The sequence below is a fragment of the Lissotriton helveticus genome, chromosome 6, assembly GCF_964261635.1.
Source record: "Lissotriton helveticus chromosome 6, aLisHel1.1, whole genome shotgun sequence".
NCBI classification, from domain to species: domain Eukaryota; kingdom Metazoa; phylum Chordata; class Amphibia; order Caudata; family Salamandridae; genus Lissotriton; species Lissotriton helveticus.
Window position 1 is genome coordinate 1125201967 of NC_136067.1, and position 18672 is coordinate 1125220638.

The window sequence follows — 18672 nt, forward strand, 5'->3', positions numbered from 1 at the left end:
CTTGAAAACCACTGTTGATATGATGGGGCCATGGGATCTAGCCAGGCTGAAGCTATACAAATTCTTAATAAGGCCATCAAAATAAAGATTAATTCATGACCGACATTCGGGTTGGTAAGATTAGTTACACCCAAGATAACTGTTTCGTCAGGTAGGGTAATCACTATTTTGAGGATCAGTGAGAGGAAGCATTCGATTCTTGATTTAAGAGGAGTTAAACAGGGACAGGAAGAAAAAATGTGTACGCAGTCCGCATTTTGTAAATTACATCGGAAGCAGCATGTACCTCTCCCACTACCCCATTTGGAGATTCTGTCCGGAGTGTAAAACATAAAAAGCATATTTTATAAATTGGGTTTGGAGTCTAGTTGACATAAGGACCGTTTGGGATAGCCGATATGCGTGTTCAAATTCTTCTGTGGAAATAATGATTTTACTTTGCCATTTCTGAGTGATTTTCTGTATATCGTCAGTAAAATACTTCAATAATAGAGGATATAACCCCCCAATTCTAATTTTTTTTCTTGAGAGTGAATTAGAATGTCGGCCATGGCATTTTCACTCAAGATGCCCTCTCCACTTGTATGTCGTGATAGAAAATCTCTAATTTGGAGATACTTGAAGAAGTCTCTCCATTCCAAATGATATTTATCTTTCAAGGCTTCAAAAGAAAATAGCCCATCTGAGGAAAAAAAACATCCTATATGAGTGATTCCGGCTATATTCCACCTATTGATACAGGTATATTTGTACATTGGTTTTATATGTTTTAATATTCCAAATTTTATCACCAGTTGTTTCAGATACAATGTTATTTGTACCTTTTATGGCACAAGTTGCCGAAATAAAGATTATGAAACGAATGAAACGATACATGTGTCTTTAAATATTTCAGGTAGCGAGGGATTATTTTGAATAGGTGTATAAAAAGATAAGCGTCCCAGACCTACCATTTTCCTCACAGATTTCCAAACCTTGAATGCTCCTATGAGTGTTTTTAATCTCACTTTTTGTGATAGCTATCGAAGAGATATCTCCAGAAATGGCCAGTGCTTTTATCGCCCAGTATTATTTGGTATATTGAAGGGGCGTCAATATCAACCGCTGTCCCTATCCCATCAAGATGAAAGAGCTCATGATTATATAGAAAAACTGTTGCCCAGTAATATGCCTTAAGATTTGGGAGGGCTAATCCTCCTCTTTCTTTGGGGAGCGTCAGCAGTTTGTAGGAGCAGCGGGGCTGTGTGTACGATCAGATAAAATTCGTGAAGATACGCTCCATTGTTTTAAACCACTGGTCCGAAATTTCCCAAATTAATGGCTCTAAATATGTACAGGAGTTTTGGGAAATACACCAATTTTAATGCGTTCACTCGTCCGATCAAAGAAAGATGTAAATTATTGATACGGCGGAGATCTTTTTGCATTTTATTTAGTGAGGGTTTCAAATTCAAGTCGACGAGGTTTCCTAAATCGGATGTGATAGTGACCCCTAGATAAATAGCTGATTCTGTTATGCGTGGATCTGCCATATCACATTTGTTATTAATAATAATTTGTGTTTTGCCTTGGTTCAGCTCATACCCTGCAACTTTCCCGAATATTTCGGCCTCTGACTCAATGATAGGCATAGCCACACTTGGATTAGCAGTGACAATGGCAATATCATCGGCATAGGCAAGGGTCTTTGTTAGATATCCTTGTGTCGATATAGGGGTTATGTTCCTATTGCATTCTAATCTACGAATAAACGGATCGATGTAAATAGCGAACAGCAGCGGGGAGCACGGACATCCCTGCCTAGTTCCTCTCGAGATTATTAGTTCTTTAGAGAGGTAACCGTTAACCATAGCCCGAGGATTGATATAGAGTTTCTGAATTGTCTGTATAAAATCCTGCTTAAATCCCACCCGGGACATAGCCTGCCAGAGAAATGGCCAGGAGACTCTGTCGAAGGCTTTCTCGGCATCGAGTAGTATTAACGCCATTGGGTCTCCTGCCACCTGGGTACTATCGAATAAGCTGATTACCCTGCGTGTGTGATTTGTGGTTTCTCTCCCGGGGACAAAGCCATGTTGAAATTTAGATATCATTTTATGAATAATTGATGAGATGCGGTTAGCCAGCAGTTTAGAGTATATTTTGGAGTCTGCATTTATTAAAGTAATGGGGCGATAGGAGCCCATCTGGTCCGGGGGTTTATTTTTCTTGGGGAATATGACAATTTTTGCCCTGGACCAAGAGTTGGGGGGCTGTCCTCCTCTGAATAGGTGTAGGCATAGGTCTAACAGTATTTCTTGAAGCTGGTCCAAGAATACTATATAAAATTCTAATGGAATAGCGTCTAGTCCAGTTGCCTTCCCACGGGAGAGATCCTTCACTGTTTTTACTATTTCATCTATGTCGAGGGCCTCCTCCAAGCTTTCCTGATCTTCTGTGTTAAGTTTATTATAGTTATCTGTTTCTAAATATTCGGCAATCTTCTCTTGGTCTATTTCTCTTTCTTCTGTATATAGAGCACTGTAAAAGTGCCAGAATGCTTCTCTGATCTTCCCTGGGTCAGATATCCTGCCTTCTGTAGGGTCCTGGATCTCCTGAATGACATTCTGTGAGGTCTGCTGTCTCATTCGGATGGCTAACTGCTGACCAACTGATTCACTAACTTCATTTTTTTTTTCGCGGTGTGCAGTAGCTTTTTTAACTGCTTTGATTGAATATACATTTGTAATTGCTGCTTTGGCTATTGCAACCTGAAGCTGAACATTAGTTATTTCTTCTGTGGTAATGGAACCTCTTGTTACCCTTATACGGTCTTCCTCCACCCCCTTTAACGTTTCTTGTAACAATCTTAATGATTCTCTTGCACATTTATTAGTCCTAAGTGAGTATTGTATAGTTTCTCCCCTAATTCCTGCTTTTAGGGCATCCCAAACGAAATCTACCATTGTACTTCTGTTATTGAGCGCTAAGAAATTAGAGATCCAGCTTCTCATATGGTTGCAATACTCGTTGTCAAGGAGCAGAGATATCTCAAATGTCCGAACTTGTTGTGTCAGAATCATTGATGCTGTTTCGACTGTAAATAGCAAGGGATTATGATCCGAGAGGACACGGGGTAGCTTGTCTAATTTAGACAAGGATTTGACTGAATTAGAGATTAATAAGTAATCCAGCCTAGCATGTGTATGGTGAGGATTTGAATAAAATGTGTAGCATGGATCATTGGGGTTACGATTGGAAGTCTGCCACCCATCCACTAACCCATGAGTGATACATAGCTGCTTAATAGCCCTAAAGACCATAGGTTTTTGGCCGCGATATTGCCATTCGTCTTTCATTGACCAGTCATGTGGAAGGTTTATATTAAGATCCCCACAGATTATTACAGGTAGCGGCCAATTGGTGAGTTCATTAGAGACATGGTTGATTGCTGAGGGGTCATCGCTATTATTCCCATAAATTGAGCAGGTGGTCATTGGCGACGATTGCCCTGCCTGAACTTCTGTAATCACCCATCTACCTAGTTTATCTGATTTTGTTCTGATAAAATTATTCCCTACACCTTTAGCTAAAAGTGCTCCCTCTCTAACCCGAACACCCTGTGTAGTTGCGCCGATCACATTGTACCCTACTGATCTTAGCAAATGTAATTGTGACCCTACATTTTGAGTTACCTGCAGGCAGACGATGTTCACACCGATGTTCTGTAAGCCTACTGCCACCATTTGTCTCTTCTTGATATCATTTAAACCACAGATGTTTAATGATATTATTTTTAACATCCCCATCTATCTATCTGTTTTTGTGTTGATTATGTAAAGTTTTCCTTTCCATTCCCTAAAAAGTTTACCAGAAAGCTGCCTGACCTGCCCTGCCTCCCCCCCCCTCTTTGTAATTTGTAATTTGTAATTTGTAACTGGGTTTTGTATCGCGCCAACTCACTGACAGGTCTCAAAGCGCTTCTGACAAAGTACAGCAACAAGAGACAAAGTGAAGATGAAAGATGTTAACTTAACTACGGGAATGTAAACGCGTCCTTGAAAAGTAGAGTTTTCAAGGTTTTCCTAAAACGGAGAAGGTTGGATTCTCTACGAAGCACCTCCGGTAGCTTGTTCCACATAGTGGGGGCTTGGATTGAAAAAGCTCTGCCTCCTTTTGTTGCCAGTTTGAAACGTGGGCAAGATAACAGGACGGAATCGGATGATCTCAGGGCGCGCTTGGGTTCATAAATTTTGAGCCTATCTTTTATATAGGCTGGCGCCTGACCATGAATTGCTTTATGGCAGATGCACATGCTCTTGAATTCAACTCTTTGTTTCATAGGGAGCCAGTGCAGCCTATAAAGCAGGGGAGAGGTGTGGGTCCGCCTAGGTACTCCAAATATCAGACGAGCTGCGTCATTCAAGATGACCTGTAGACGGTTGATGGAGTTTTTTGGGAGGCCTAGGTATAATGCATTGCCATAATCGATTCTGGACACAATCGTGGCTGAAACAATGGTTCGAAGCATATTCCTTGAGAGTAGGGGGACGAGCTTGCGTAGTTGCCTAATCAGGTTAGTACATGAGCCAACCACAGCGGACACTTGGTTGGTCATTGATAGCTCTTGATCAATTTTCATCCCAAGGCTCTTTACACTAGGGCACGGTTTTGGGGTAGGTCCGAGTTCTTGTGGCCAGAATAAATCATTCCAGGGAGAAGTAGAGGTTGAGACTACAAGAACCTCCGTTTTATCTGGGTTGATTTTCAATAGGTTGAGCGACATCCAGTTTACTGTGAACCGTAGTGTGTCTTGGGCCATGGACTGAGCCGATGTTGTATTGTCGATACTCAGCAATAGCTGAGTATCATCAGCATAATTAAAAACTTTACAGCCCATGTTTGCCAGGGATTCTATCAATGGTTGTAAGTATAAATTGAATAAAAGTGGAGAGAGCGCGGACCCTTGCGGGACTCCACAAACTAAGGCACCCTCTTCGGAGACCTGATCTGCTAGCTGGATCCTTTGCGTCCTCCCTGATAAGAAGGCTGTCAGCCATTGGAGAGCTTGTCCTCTTATCCCGGACCTAGCTAGTCTGTCCAGGAGCAGTGCATGGCTGACAGTGTCAAACGCCGCTGACAGATCTAATAATATCAGGGCGCTTGGCTTTTTACTGTCAGCCATGCATCTGAGCTCATCCAATACTGACAGCATTACTAGTTCCGTGCTATGGTGAGCACGAAAGCCGGCTTGCCGCTCCTGGAGAAGATGGTGGGATTCCAGGAGGGGTGCCAGGGATTTTAGTACGTCTTGTTCTAGTACTTTTGATAAAAATGGCAACTGGGAGATTGGCCTGTAATTCTTCAGGCTAGTTGGATCTGCCCCAGGTTTTTTTATCAACGGTCTGATGCGTGCCTCTTTAAAGGTAGTTGGTAGTGATCCAGTAGCTAGTGAGGTATTTAAGAGGTCTAAAATCTGGTCCTCTAGTATCGGGATTGCCAGTCGGAAGATATCGGGCGGGCAGGGGTCGGCGGGGGAACCTGACTTGGTGGATGCTACTAGATCTCTAAGGGAGGTAGCATCAATTTCAGGAAATCTAGTGACGATAGGGGTTGAGGAGTGTAAAGGGGGCAGTGGCAAGGTGTGTATAGCCGGGTTGTCCTTCTTGATATCTGACAGTATGGTCGCTACTTTTTCAAGGAAATATCCCTGAAAAGTGTCACAGTTCATTAATATGTCAGCCTTTTCCTCCTTCTTACTTAGCTCTTTCAGTATTTGAAAGGTCTCTTTCTGAATGTTAGTGGCGTTGTTCATGCGTATTTCATAGTAATCTTTCTTAGCTGAAATGACGAGCTTTTTATACAATTGAAACGATGTTCTGTATACTTCCCTATCGGTGTCCTTTTTAGATTTCCTCCAGCATCTTTCGAGGTAACGGAGCTTTCTTTTTTGGTCTCGTAGACTTTGGGTGAACCAAGGGGCTCCTTTTTCTGCGCCTTTTACTTTTTGTGTTTTTTCAGGTGCTATCTCATCAATAGATTGCCTAAGGGTAGTTGTTATTCTGTCATAGTTTGAGTCTAAGTCATTACCATCTGATGGAATTATGGATCTCTGTTTATGTTTAGACAGAACTTTGGTCAGGGTATCAGAGTTGACTTTTTTCCACTGGCGGACTTTTTTAGTTTTTAGTGGAAGTTTAGTCTGGAAGTTATGTAGCGGTATGTTGTACAAGATTAGATGGTGGTCTGACCAAATGCAGGGTGTAATGTTAGTAATGACGGCCTTTGGCACAGAAGACCAGATAAGATCGAGAATATTCCACAAGTTGTGCCAATCCAAGAGCGGTCATAGAAGTCTGCAATTTCTGAACTAATAAATCTTTGTCCCTTTTATCCCAGTGAACATTAAAGTCACCAGTCACCAAGATGTTTTTGTAACGTGTGCATAGATCCGATATTATAGGGAAAAAGAGATCATTGAACGTTGAGGTGCTTTGGGGTGGGCAGTATATTGTTAAGATGATGAGACAGGAATTATTCATGGTGATTTTTATCCCTAGCAGGTCCGCGGCATTTATGGTCTCAGTTAGGATTTTAGTTACCATGAGCTGACTTTTAAAGATCGTTGCTACACCACCACCTCGGGTCCCCTCTGGTCGGTTGTGCCAGACCATGTCGTAACCGCTAGGGAGGGCAGCTATGATATCCGGAGAGGAGGTATCACTCAACCAGGTTTCGGTGAGTGTCAGGATATCAATGGTCTCATCCTGTAAGAGGGTGAAAATTTCTAAATGATGTTTCTGTAGTGACCTAGTATTAAGGGTGGCTAACTTTAGAGGGGGTGGCTGACTCAAGTTCGGAGGGCTGGGGATATGGAGGATGTTATTTTCCTTGATAGTAGCACATGTGATAGGAGACAAACAATACCTGTCGGACCTCAGTGCTAGGAGATCAGTTAGAGTATAGCAGGTCCGTGTGCCAGAGTCCCTAAGCCCTAAGCCCGATCGTGCGCGGACGGGCGCAGACGGGCAGGACTCTGGCACGACTCCGGCGCAGGTCCGGCACGTCCGCTGTTCGCGTCCGCTGCGCGGAGCCATCACTGTCTGTTTTTTATAGCGCTGTCGATGGCCTCACCAGCCCAGCCTGACCCAAGATGGCCGCCAAAACCGGCGCCCAGCCCTCGGCGTCAATACTCAGCCAAGAGCGGGACCGGAGCTACAGGGAGGGGGTGAAAGTGATTCTGAGGCGCTGCTAAGCGCTGGGGGGGTCTCAGCACACCTCTTTAGCTCAGGTGTGGGATTTACGAATAACGAGTGCAAGACAAGTAAAATCACGATTTAAAAAGCAGAAAAGACAAGAGACCTCCCGGCTTCCGCCTCAGGAGGGGAAAAGTGCGTGCAGTGTCAATGTTACCTGCTTCCTAATACAGGCGCCTTTTATAGCGCTGTCGATGGCCTCACCAGCCCAGCCCGACCCAAGATGGCCGCCAAAACCGGCGCCCAGCCCTCGGCGTCAATACTCAGCCGAGAGCGGGACCGGAGCTACAGGGAGGGGGTGAAAGTGATTCTGAGGCGCTGCTAAGCGCTGGGGGGGTCTCAGCACACCTCTTTAGCTCAGGTGTGGGATTTACGAATAACGAGTGCAAGACAAGTAAAATCACGATTTAAAAAGCAGAAAAGACAAGAGACCTCCCGGCTTCCGCCTCAGGAGGGGAAAAGTGCGTGCTGTGTCAATGTTACCTGCTTCCTAATACAGACGCCTTTTATAGCGCTGTCGATGGCCTCACCAGCCCAGCCCGACCCAACCCCAACCTCCACCATCTTTGAAGGTTACCTGATCCTGTCGGGACCAGGGGTGTGACATCCGTGTAAGCGGGCCCTGTGGACTGGGCTAATTTGTTAATGTGGATTATATACTTATCTAGTACCAATTGAGCCAAAATCTAGATAATCTAATAACGATTCAGACTTAATTTTATAAACTAAATTTGTTCTCCAGCCTGTTCATCCATTCTACTAATTCTCCACGCTTCCCCAAACCATACCTTCTGATTAATACAAATTGGAATAATAATTCAGCAAGTCCTTTTATGTGATTTAGATTATTTCCCTGCGTTTAGTGATCCGGTCTCTGAGATTTCTCGTAGATAGTCCTCCGCCTGTAGTTCGCTATTAAAGCTTCTTGTTGAGCCCTTAAAAATGATTTTCAGGCGTGCTGGATTTTGCAAAAATACTTTTTCTCCAATTTTTTCGAAGGGTCCAAATAGCTGACGCATTTTCCATCTTCGCTCCACAGTGGCGTGAGCGAAGTCCGGTCTGGCAAAGAATTTGAGCTCCTTGTATTCTCTTTGAGTGGTAGGTCTTGCAAGGTCATAAATTGTTTCACAGAGAAGGAAATTGCCAAAGTAGACCAGCATGGCCGTGGGATATTGATGTTGCTTGTATCTCCCTTTTCATATCCCAGGCCTCCAACTCCGGAAATGATGTTTTAAGAATATTAATCATTGCCCCTCTAGCGTCATTTCCCTCAAAGTTTTCTGGGATTCCAAGAAACCTTGAATTGTTCCTTCTGGATCTGTTTTCATGTTCTTCCACTTTGGCCATGAGATCCTTTATTATTCCATCTTGTTCTTTCCTATTTTTTTGTAGCTTCACAACATCAGTTTCGAGATTCTCAGTGCGAGTTTCCACCATGACCATTCTCTCAGAAATCTCAGAGCAAATGCTCCTGACTTTTTTCACTGCGCCTTGTAATTTTTCGATGGGCGAGCGATTCCTTTGGTTATCTTTCTTCACATCCTCGTGGAAGTTCTTTATTGAGCTAAGCACCTCGCTCAATGAGGGCTCACTTGTTTTTTGGCTTCTATCTTTATTTTCTTTTATTCTCAGGTCTTGACGTGATATTTCTCCCAGTGGAAGTCTATGAAATGTATTTATGTATGCATTTTATTTTTATTTAATAGTTCTTGTTTGTCAATAGAACACACGAATGCATTGAACAGGGGTGGCTCATCCATTTGAGCAGCAGAGTGTCGCCCCAGAAGCTCCAAAGATGAAAAATAAAAACGGCAATAAAGTCTATTTACAGCCGCTTTATTTTTCAGCTACAGGTCCTACGCTAATTTTCAGAACAGGGTCAGGGCCAGCACTGCGGTTGGCAGCAGCAGGGAACTGTGCGCTTTAAAATGCACATGTCTCCTTGGCAGGCAATCTTGAGATGGCTAGCCAGACATATGTATTTTAAAGTTCTCTAGCCTAGCTGTCTTAGACAACTGGGTAGTAGAAAGCGCAGGCTTCCAGTGCCCATAGAAGCTCTGGGAGAGTCTGCTCTGTCTAATCTTGGTGATTCTTTCATGGTGTGAAAGCAGCAAATGTGAAGAAAACATACAGAACTCACTGTGGTTACTGTGATTTCGTCCTGCTTTTTTTCATTACAGGTGTTAAACTTGTAACTTCTAAATTATGGTGTGGTAATACATGTAATGTCAGCAATACTGGTCATATATTGCCGAACCTTACTACAGGCCATTTGTAATGAGAAACTTAGTGACTGCGCAAAAACTGGGAATGATCACTAGACTCTGTCATGCAAAGCAAGGGACTTGCTACAGACTTTTTTCTGCTGAGCATAAAGATTGAACAGATTTGTGCCAATAAAGATTCCCTATACAAATTTGAGGGCTTTAGATCATTTTAGGTGGTAAAATCATAATAAGAAAACAAGAAGAAAGAAATATTTTCATCAAGTCATCGGCCTTTCACAGTTTTCATCTTTTAGATACACCTATACATAAATATACAGACTCTCTTTTGAAAACCCATGTTTGAATTATATGTAATACTGCTTACTCTTAATATTAATGTAATTTCCTCATTTTAAAAAATTATAATGTTAAGTGCTGATCACCTTGTTTTGAATATAATTTTCTTCTGAATGTAGAGTCAATCATCTTGTGTGATGAGAAATGCATTCATATTTACAGCCCCACACCAGTACCCTGGCAACTTCTTTTCGGATTTGTTGTAGATGTCAGAGAAAACAGTACACAGACCTAGGTAAAACAAGAAATTCTTGTCAAATCTGGACCAAATAAAATCAGTAGCTTTACATTTCTGCTAAATGGAGAGTCAAGCAGGCAATGGAAGCCATACACTAGCCAAAGAGGAAGGAAAGCATTTAATATATGCAAGCAGTGTGTTCTGAGATGCTGTGTGTTAAACCTGTCAGCCTGAGGGTGGTCTTCCCCCAAGACTTTTGCCTCACCACCTCCATTATTTGCTGCATTTTCTGTTGTTGGCCGGAGGACACTATGCACTGTACCACTGCAAACCAGTGATAAAATGCTTGTGGTCCTTCCCTAAAATATGATCACAATGGCTTATACCCCAATTGGCATACTTATTGTACTTGTAAGCCTCTTTTTGAGCGGTGTACCATATATGTATGGCCTGTAAACTAATTGCTACTGGTGGGCCTGCAGCACTGATCATGCCATCCACTTAAGTAGCACTCTAAAACATGTCCCAAGTCTGCCACCGCAGCCTGATGCAGTTTTCAACTACCATTTTGAGTTGGCATTTAAACCCCCTTATCAAGACTTAAACTCCCCTGTCATTACATATAAGACATCCATAAGGCAGGCCTCAGGTAGCACTTTGGGCAGGGTGCTGTGTCATTAAAATGTTGGACATGTACTTTTAGGTTTTACATGTCCTATTAGTGAAAATGTCCTAAATTCATTTTTCACTACTGTGAGCCCTGCCACTCCCATAGGATTACATTGGCAATTCATTATTCCATATACTATTCTAGAACTTCCAATTGAGAGCTGGTAGCTCTTTCAAGTTTGTTGTCTTTGGGATTGTTTTGAAGAGCCCTTTTTTAATGTTAAAGTCGGAGACATAATCAAAATTTTTAAAATGAAACTTTTAGAAAGTTTCAATTTTTTTGCCCTTCACCATTTTTCACCGGTTTCACTGTTCCATAAAGTTACAAAGTAGAGGCATTAGGTGTACCTCAATGGCCATCTGCTGGCAGTATGGGGGGCTAACGGCGGCCTTCAACTTCCTAGACCTGTCTGGAGCCTTCAACACCCTCTCCCACACACACACACACACTGTTATACTCCAGAATCACAGCATTCAGGGAACTGCCCTTGAGTTGATCTGCTCCCTCCTCACCGACTGAACCCTAAGAATGAGACTCCCGTTACCCCTCTCCAAACCCAGACGTGCTCGTCCTCAGATCCACCATCTCTGCATGAGGGAATTCCTGGTGGACTAACATACCCAGGAAACCCTCCACAACCACGGACCACACCCCCAACTGTAGTGTAGTTCCTATATTCCCAATAGGCTCTGCGCATTGGAATAATATATCATATAGATTAGATGTAGGACTGAGGTTGTCTAGGTCTTTATCGGATTTACTAAACTTAATAGTGAGTGCCAGCTAGCTCAAAGGTGACTAGAAACTTTCTCGAATTCACAAGAAGGGATTAGTTTCTGACAACCGCATAAACAGGACAACTTTGTTTCCCAAGAATAAGAAATATATCTCTAGAGTCGCGGAAACAATAAATAAGTATTTTACTCAGTCAATTGTGCATACTTCGTTTCAACAGAGTTTGCAGAGAAATAGAGAAATGGGCGTTTTCAATAAAAAGGTTTAATGAACAGTCTTCTTTCTCATGCAAGAGAAGTGAACTGCTACAATCGTTAAGCAGACTGCAATTTATAATGCGTACAGCGAGAATAGTATTATAAAATAATACTGTAAAAGCAGTGTATGGTTTCTAAGTCATATAAAAATACATACATAAATAACATTGACTAAAATACTCAACTGGTGCTTCTAAATACACCTACCCCAATGTACCTAACCTAAGTCTAGTTCGCGGGAAGAAGTAAGTATTGTGTAGCATAGGTTTTAGTTGTTTTTGCCAAGAATCTACCAAAGGTTTCTCTAGGTTCTAATCAACTCCATACCTTGGTTTAGAATGAAGGAGATCTGGTATCTCTGTCTCAGGACTCGATTTCCCAACACCCCGCAAGGGGAGCTTGGAAACACTGGAGCTGGATTCTCGGCGAGAGGGAGGCAGCCTCTTGATCAGTGCATCAGCTGGAGGGTCGGCTTCCTTCGGCACTTGCTGTAGTGAGCTGCGTTGTGCAAGTAGATAGTAGAACTGCTCCGAACCACCTTAGTTTGCCATAGCAAGTGAAGGTATATTTATACCTTGAAGGTGTTTAGGAATGCCATAGATTGACGTAAAGTAGGGCATAATAACGTCAGGAAAGAACCTTAGGGAATAGTTGTTCTTTGTAAAATACATGAGTTCTTGAACAAATCAATATTCAAGCAATGGGAAGTTCCCTAACTGCTTAAGCCGTTAAGACGTTTGATGTGGATGGAAGTAGCCATGCCTGTATTTGGTCTGCATGGGCTATGCCTAAATATGGGATTGATTTCTATGCCTATGTAAGGGCAATGTGAATTGTACACATATAAGGGCATGAATCGGGAAAATTCACTCGGAGCTGTAAATGGCACACAACACAACCTCAGCTTCATACTCGATTCCTCCCTCACCATGACCCAACAGATCAATTCCATCTCCTTCAGGTGCTTCAACACCCTCCACATTCTCCAAAATACCTTTAATTGAATCCAATGAATCCAGAAAGGCCATCCCCATGAACTCATGACCAGCAGACTGGACTACAGAAATGTCTTCTATGCCAGGATCAACAAACCCCTACTCCACAGACTCCAGACCCTCCAGAACAACGCTGCCAGACTCGTCCTTGGTATCCCATGACAATACCACATCACCTTGCATCTACGAGACCTCTATTGACTCCCCATCAAAAAAAGAGTGACCTTCATCCTGCTCACTCACAACTACAAATCCCTCCACAACACTCGACCTCAATACCTAAATGAAAGAGTTTTCTTCTATGTACCCCAAAGAAGCCTCCGCTCTGCCAATCTCCCCCTAGCCGAATTCTAACCCATCTGAGGAGCCATATTGGGAGGAAGAGCCTTCTCCAAGATAGTGGCCTAGACCTGGAACAAACTCCCCCGCAGTGTCAGACAATCTAAAAATCTGCAAGCATTCAGGAAAAACCTCAAGTCCTGGCTCTTTGGATGATATGGATCTGCACAACCTACTCCCCTTATCCCCCAGCACCTGGAGACCCTCACGGGTGAGTAGCACACTTCACAAATACCTAATTGGTTGATTGAAGCTGAGCACAGCGCCACCTAAAACTCTTAGCCTGTGCTCTGCCTTCACAAAAAGGGCCTAACAACTCTGCATTTCACTGCAGCCAGCTTGGAGCCAGGACACGGGAGTCAGGAAATGTCATGCATGTTAAAGCCACTGTCTAGAAGCATGTGTCCTCTACCAGAACCAGGGCACCAGGGTATACAAGTAGGGCCTCAGATGCCAACTCTTCAGTATTCTTCTTGACCTGTGGTAGTCTGCCAGAAAGAAGGACTTCTGTGCTGATGGAAGGACTGACACTCAGCTGAACTGTTGCTCTATAAGACAGCTGACTTGTTGGATTGCTTCCCTATTTGTTCTGGTGCTCTTCTTCCTTCTGCCTGGGTACAAGGACTTGGGCCATATGTAGGTAATTTGTGTTTTGCGATTTTCAAATTTTGATTTTTTGGGAATCGCAATTAGAAAATCGCAAAACGCAATGTAGGTAGGATTAGCAAAATATTTTGCGAATCCCACGTATTCCTTATTTGTGAATCGCAATTTGAGGTTCACAAATAAGGAATACCTTCTCAATCATTCCTATGGGCTAGAATGCCAAAAAGTGCATTTTTTCAAAGAAATTGGAAAATACCACCAATCTGAAGTTGATGGTATTTTGCGATTCCTTAAGCCCAAATTTGCACAACTTGGGTGCTTCCTACATTGCATTTAAGGAATCGCCATTTGCGATTCCTTAAATGCAATAGCAAAATAAGGAATCACAAATTTTGTGATTCCTTATTTTGCATGTGGGTTTTTGTGTGCTACATAGCACACTGCCCTAATTGCAATCGCAAATGCTGAAATTCTGCGAATTTCAGCATTTGCAAGCGCAATTAGGCTTCCTACATATGGCCCCTGATCTTCAACTGTTCAAGGAACTCCAGAGTGACTCATGAGGGCTAATTTGCTGGCCTCCAGTTCTGGTCCAAAAATACACAAAAGGCTTCTTCTATCATGAACCCGCATTTGTACCAAGCCTGAGTGAGTCCGGACTCCATGACCCTTGGAAGTGGTGCTAAAGGTGCCCCTGATAGCCAAAATCCAAAGTAGCGACATTTTTGCTCAAAACAGCTCTGAGAATTAAGAACCAGGATGATAACGGGACCATCCTATTCACCTAACCTCCAGATGTTCATTGGCAGTAAGTTGGCTTCACTGATTCTCCCGCTACGTTCTTCTCCACAACAGCAAATCCATTTCAACTGTCCTTTGCCAAAGGGCTATATAAACTCATGGAACTATCTTTAGCTACATCCCTCTGCCTTGGCCCAGTGGAGATTTTCAACTTCCATTTCGACGACTCAATCGAATGTAGAAATCTTCACCACAGCTTTGAACCAAGGCTATCCGGCAACATCGCTCCCTCATTGGACACCCCCTGCAACCTTGCCCTTCTGAAATTTAACTTCTAAGTTTTTTAAGTTCGATGGTAAGCGCTGACCAGTCACAATCACTTCTTGCATCCTAACTGCGCTCTATCATGGTTAGGCATATATTTCGGTTTTCACTAGATCTCTCATGACTAGACGTCCACGGTTGGTAGTTTGATCTTTTAGATACTATTTTTTACAACAAAAAAAAATTCACTCCAAGTTCGAGACATGTGTGCTGTAGGTACACATGCTTTACATACTCCTGCTATCTAGTTCTGGGTCCGGATTTTTGCACATTGTTATTATTCAATATAGTCTTTCTTAGTCATGAGGTAAGGTGACTCCTCCTTTCAGAGATAGTGTGCATGGTCATCGACCGCATTGTTAGATTATTTTCTTTCGATCATCTGATTCGGACGTGTATTGCTCCTTTCTGGTCGGTACCATCCTTCAGGTTCCCCTCAGTGAACAATCCACTCTACCCTCGACAGTATTGCTATCACACTTTTTCCCTTTCTCCGCATGTTCAATCAGAAAATCTCTTATCTTTGGTCTAGTACACCAACCTCGTTTGTGCGTCGTCGCACAAACGAGGTTGGTGTACTTAATTATACACTCACAAACCTCTCTCTGCACCCTTTTTAACAATACCATCCGGGGGGCGAATAAAGATTTTTTGTTTTCTACCCCACGAGCCAGGTATTTTTTAACCCTCACCCACTTTAAACTCACCACTCACATACGTCCTTTACCCCACAAACATCCACACATAGTCCAATAAAAAGTGCTCCCACGTAGTCGTCGGTCGCAGCACGCCGCATCCCGTAGAGGGGTGCGAAGACCCCGATGATGAAGCATGACACCAAGGGGCCTGTTGGTGTGTGAGGGGTATTTGAACAACACTGAGTGTTCCCCACCACAATAGGGACCATCTCAAACTGCCCAAGTGGATTCCACTTTGTTTTCGTACTATACTCGGGGAGACTGAATCCACTTGTTTTCTCTCCCTCCCTCCTTTGTTAGAAATTATGATTTTTTTATTTGAAACACTCTGGTCTTCATTCAGAGTTAGTCAAAGTCTACTTATTTTGAAATTCGTAATGAGACATGCAGAGGACACCTTAAAAGCTCAGTTTGTGCCCGAATCCTAACACCCAGGGTTGATGAAAAATATAAAATATCACACTCTGATCGTTATTTATTGAATGACAGCTTCCCCTTGATTCCCTGGTAGTTTCTAATGCTTGTAAAGGAGCTAAATCAGACATCTGGTGATGCTCCTCCCCAGATAAAGAATCAAAGCGTATTGACTCCTCTGGTGAAAGAGTAGCAGCACCAGCCTCTAATCACTGGTGCATTGCCAACACACATGGCCTCTTAGCTAGATATCACAGGGCCCACTGGGATGAAATGGATGATCTACTTCAGTACCTCCCATATGAACATAAGTAAAAGGCACAAGAGCTAATTCATGAAGGAAAGCTCAGCTCTAATTGTTCTAATATATGTGCTCTTGATGCTGCTGACACTGCAGCAAGAGAAATCAATACCAGCATTCTCGACGTAGGCATGCCTGGCTTAGAATTACAGGCTTTACACCAGAGGTCCAACAGTCTATCATAAATACTCTGTTTTTACTAAAGGAAATTACTTCAACTCACCTAAAAGTTAGAAAATACCTGAAGTAGCATGACCAATTGCCCTACACAGTAAGCTGTAAGGGGTGGAAGATAAACGTGAATGACACAACTAATCAATGGATGAAGAGGGATGGCTGAAAGTATAAGTATATTTTATATACAATTTCATTAAAATCCAGGTCTAGGAAAAAGCCAGACCTGAAAAACACACTGGGACACAAAGGAATTACACACTTAAACAACAGGTCAAGTAAGCTACCAAAATAGATCAGTGGGAGGGCATTTGTTGGTCCTATCTCAAGAAAGTACTTAGAAGGAGATCATACAAAGGTGAGTTTTCCTATTACACGAATGAAAGTGGAATTTTCACATTTGTTGTGAATTCATGCTGTCTTTGACTGTCCGACTGGTGTTAAATGCAGGTAATATTTTGTAAGTGAAAACCAAAAGACAATGGGGCAGATTTATGAAGCCCTTGCGCCACGTTTACGCCGCTGTTGCGTCACGCAAGGCGGCGTAAACGTGGCGCATCCCTACGAACGATTTACAACGTGACGCATCTAGGCAGATGCGTCACGTTGTAAAGCCCTGCGCCGCTTGTGGGCGTTCCGGCGCAGGGTGGGCGTTCCGGGGCAGGTGCGCCTCGCAAAAGTGGCTGAGTGAAATCTATGAGATTTCACTCAGTCACTTTCTGGCCAATGCTGCGTCAAAAGCCTGCGCCTGCTTGAAGCAGGCGTAGGTCTTGATGCAGCATTGTTGAGATGGGCACCCCCGAGCCTTGCTGGAGCTGCGTCGCGCTTGCGACGCAACTCCAGCATTGCGCCACCTTTACGGCACAGATGCGTCACGCATCTGTGCCGTTTTTGCCCCATGGTGCGCCGCATCATAAATGCGGCGCACCATGGGTGGCGAAGAAGTGTCGCACTGTGGCGCATGTTAACTGGCGCATCCCTGGGGATGCGCCAGTTAACATAAATCTGCCCCAATGTGTCTTGATGAAATACAAAGGGTTGAATTTAGAGTAACAGTTATTTGAAGAATTATTACACCTCAACTGAGTGCAAAATCTGTAGTTCTTCGTAGAGCAACGTATGTAAATTGCTAGCAAAATTACATTTAGCTTCTTCAGCTGCTCCACGAAATAATTGCCATTTGCTTATTTTCACTCATCGCTACACATCTCACGGTGCACAGATAATGTCAAATTTTAAATGAATATATATTTTCTCATATGTTCTCTCCAAAACAGCCACAATGACCAGACACCAGCCAAACGGGATAGTGACGCTATGTTCACTGCCGAGTATGGCAATACTCTGAAGAAAATGGCTCTGAAGAACTATTTAAATTCTGCGCTTGAAGCACAAAAAAGGTATTGGATCATTATAACAATGAAACATATCGTTTTTAATGAAACAGATATTTAACAAAGGTAACATGTTTATTTTGATTGCATAATACATTTCTGTTCACTGGAAGTCTATGAAATGTATTTATGTGTGCATTTTATTTTTATTTAATAGTTCTTGTTTGTCAACAAAACACACGAATGCCTTGAACAGGGGTGGCTCATCCATTTGAGCAGCAGAGTGTCGCCCCAGAAGCTCCAACGCTGAAAAATAAAAACGTCAATAAAGTCTATTTAAAGCTGCTTTATTTTTCAGCCACGGGTCCTACTCTAAGTGTCAGGACGGGGCAAGGCCAGCACTGCGGTTGGCAGCAGCAGGGAACAGCGCGCTTTAAAATGCACATGTCTCCTTGGCAGGCCAACTTGAGATGGCTAGCCAGACATATGCATTTTAAAGTTCTCTAGCCTAGCTGTCTTAACAACTGGGTAGTAGAAAGCGCAGGCTTCCAGTGCCCATAGAAGCTCTGGGAGAGTCTGCTCTGTCTAATCCTGGTGATTCTTTCATGGTGTGAAAGCAGCAAATGTGAAGAAAACATACAGAAATCACTGTGGTTACTGTGTTTTCGTCCTGCTATTTTTCATTACAGGAGTTAAACTTGTAACTTCTAAGTTATGGTGTGGTAATACATGTAATGTGAGTAATACTGGTCATATATTGCCAAGCCTTACTATAGGCCATTTGTAATGAGGAACTTAGTGACTGCTCAAAAACTGGGAATGATCACTAGACTCTGTTATGCAAAGCAAGTGACTTGCTACAGACTTTTTTCTGCTGAGCATAAAGATTGAACAGATTGGTGCCAATACAGATTCCCTATACAAATTTGAGGGCTTTAGATAATTTTAGGTGGTAAAATCATAATAAGAAAACAAGAATAAAGAAAAAAATTTCATCAAGTCATCGGCCTTTCACAGTTTTCATCTTTTAGATACACCTATACATAAATATACAGACTCTCTTTTGAAAACCCATGTTTGAATTATGTGTAATACTGCTTACTTTTA

At 42.8% G+C, this 18672-nt stretch overlaps 1 protein-coding gene across 1 annotated transcript in view; it reads left to right on the plus strand.

Moving 5' to 3' along the window:
• The window catches only part of LOC144761660 (uncharacterized), a 348522-nt gene that overhangs the window by 157876 nt on the left and 171974 nt on the right, over positions 1–18672 (plus strand). Inside the window, exon 3 of the mRNA XM_078646947.1 lies at positions 17509–17631. Coding sequence (XP_078503073.1) covers positions 17509–17631 — 123 coding nt within the window. The remainder of the gene's footprint in view (positions 1–17508; positions 17632–18672) is intronic.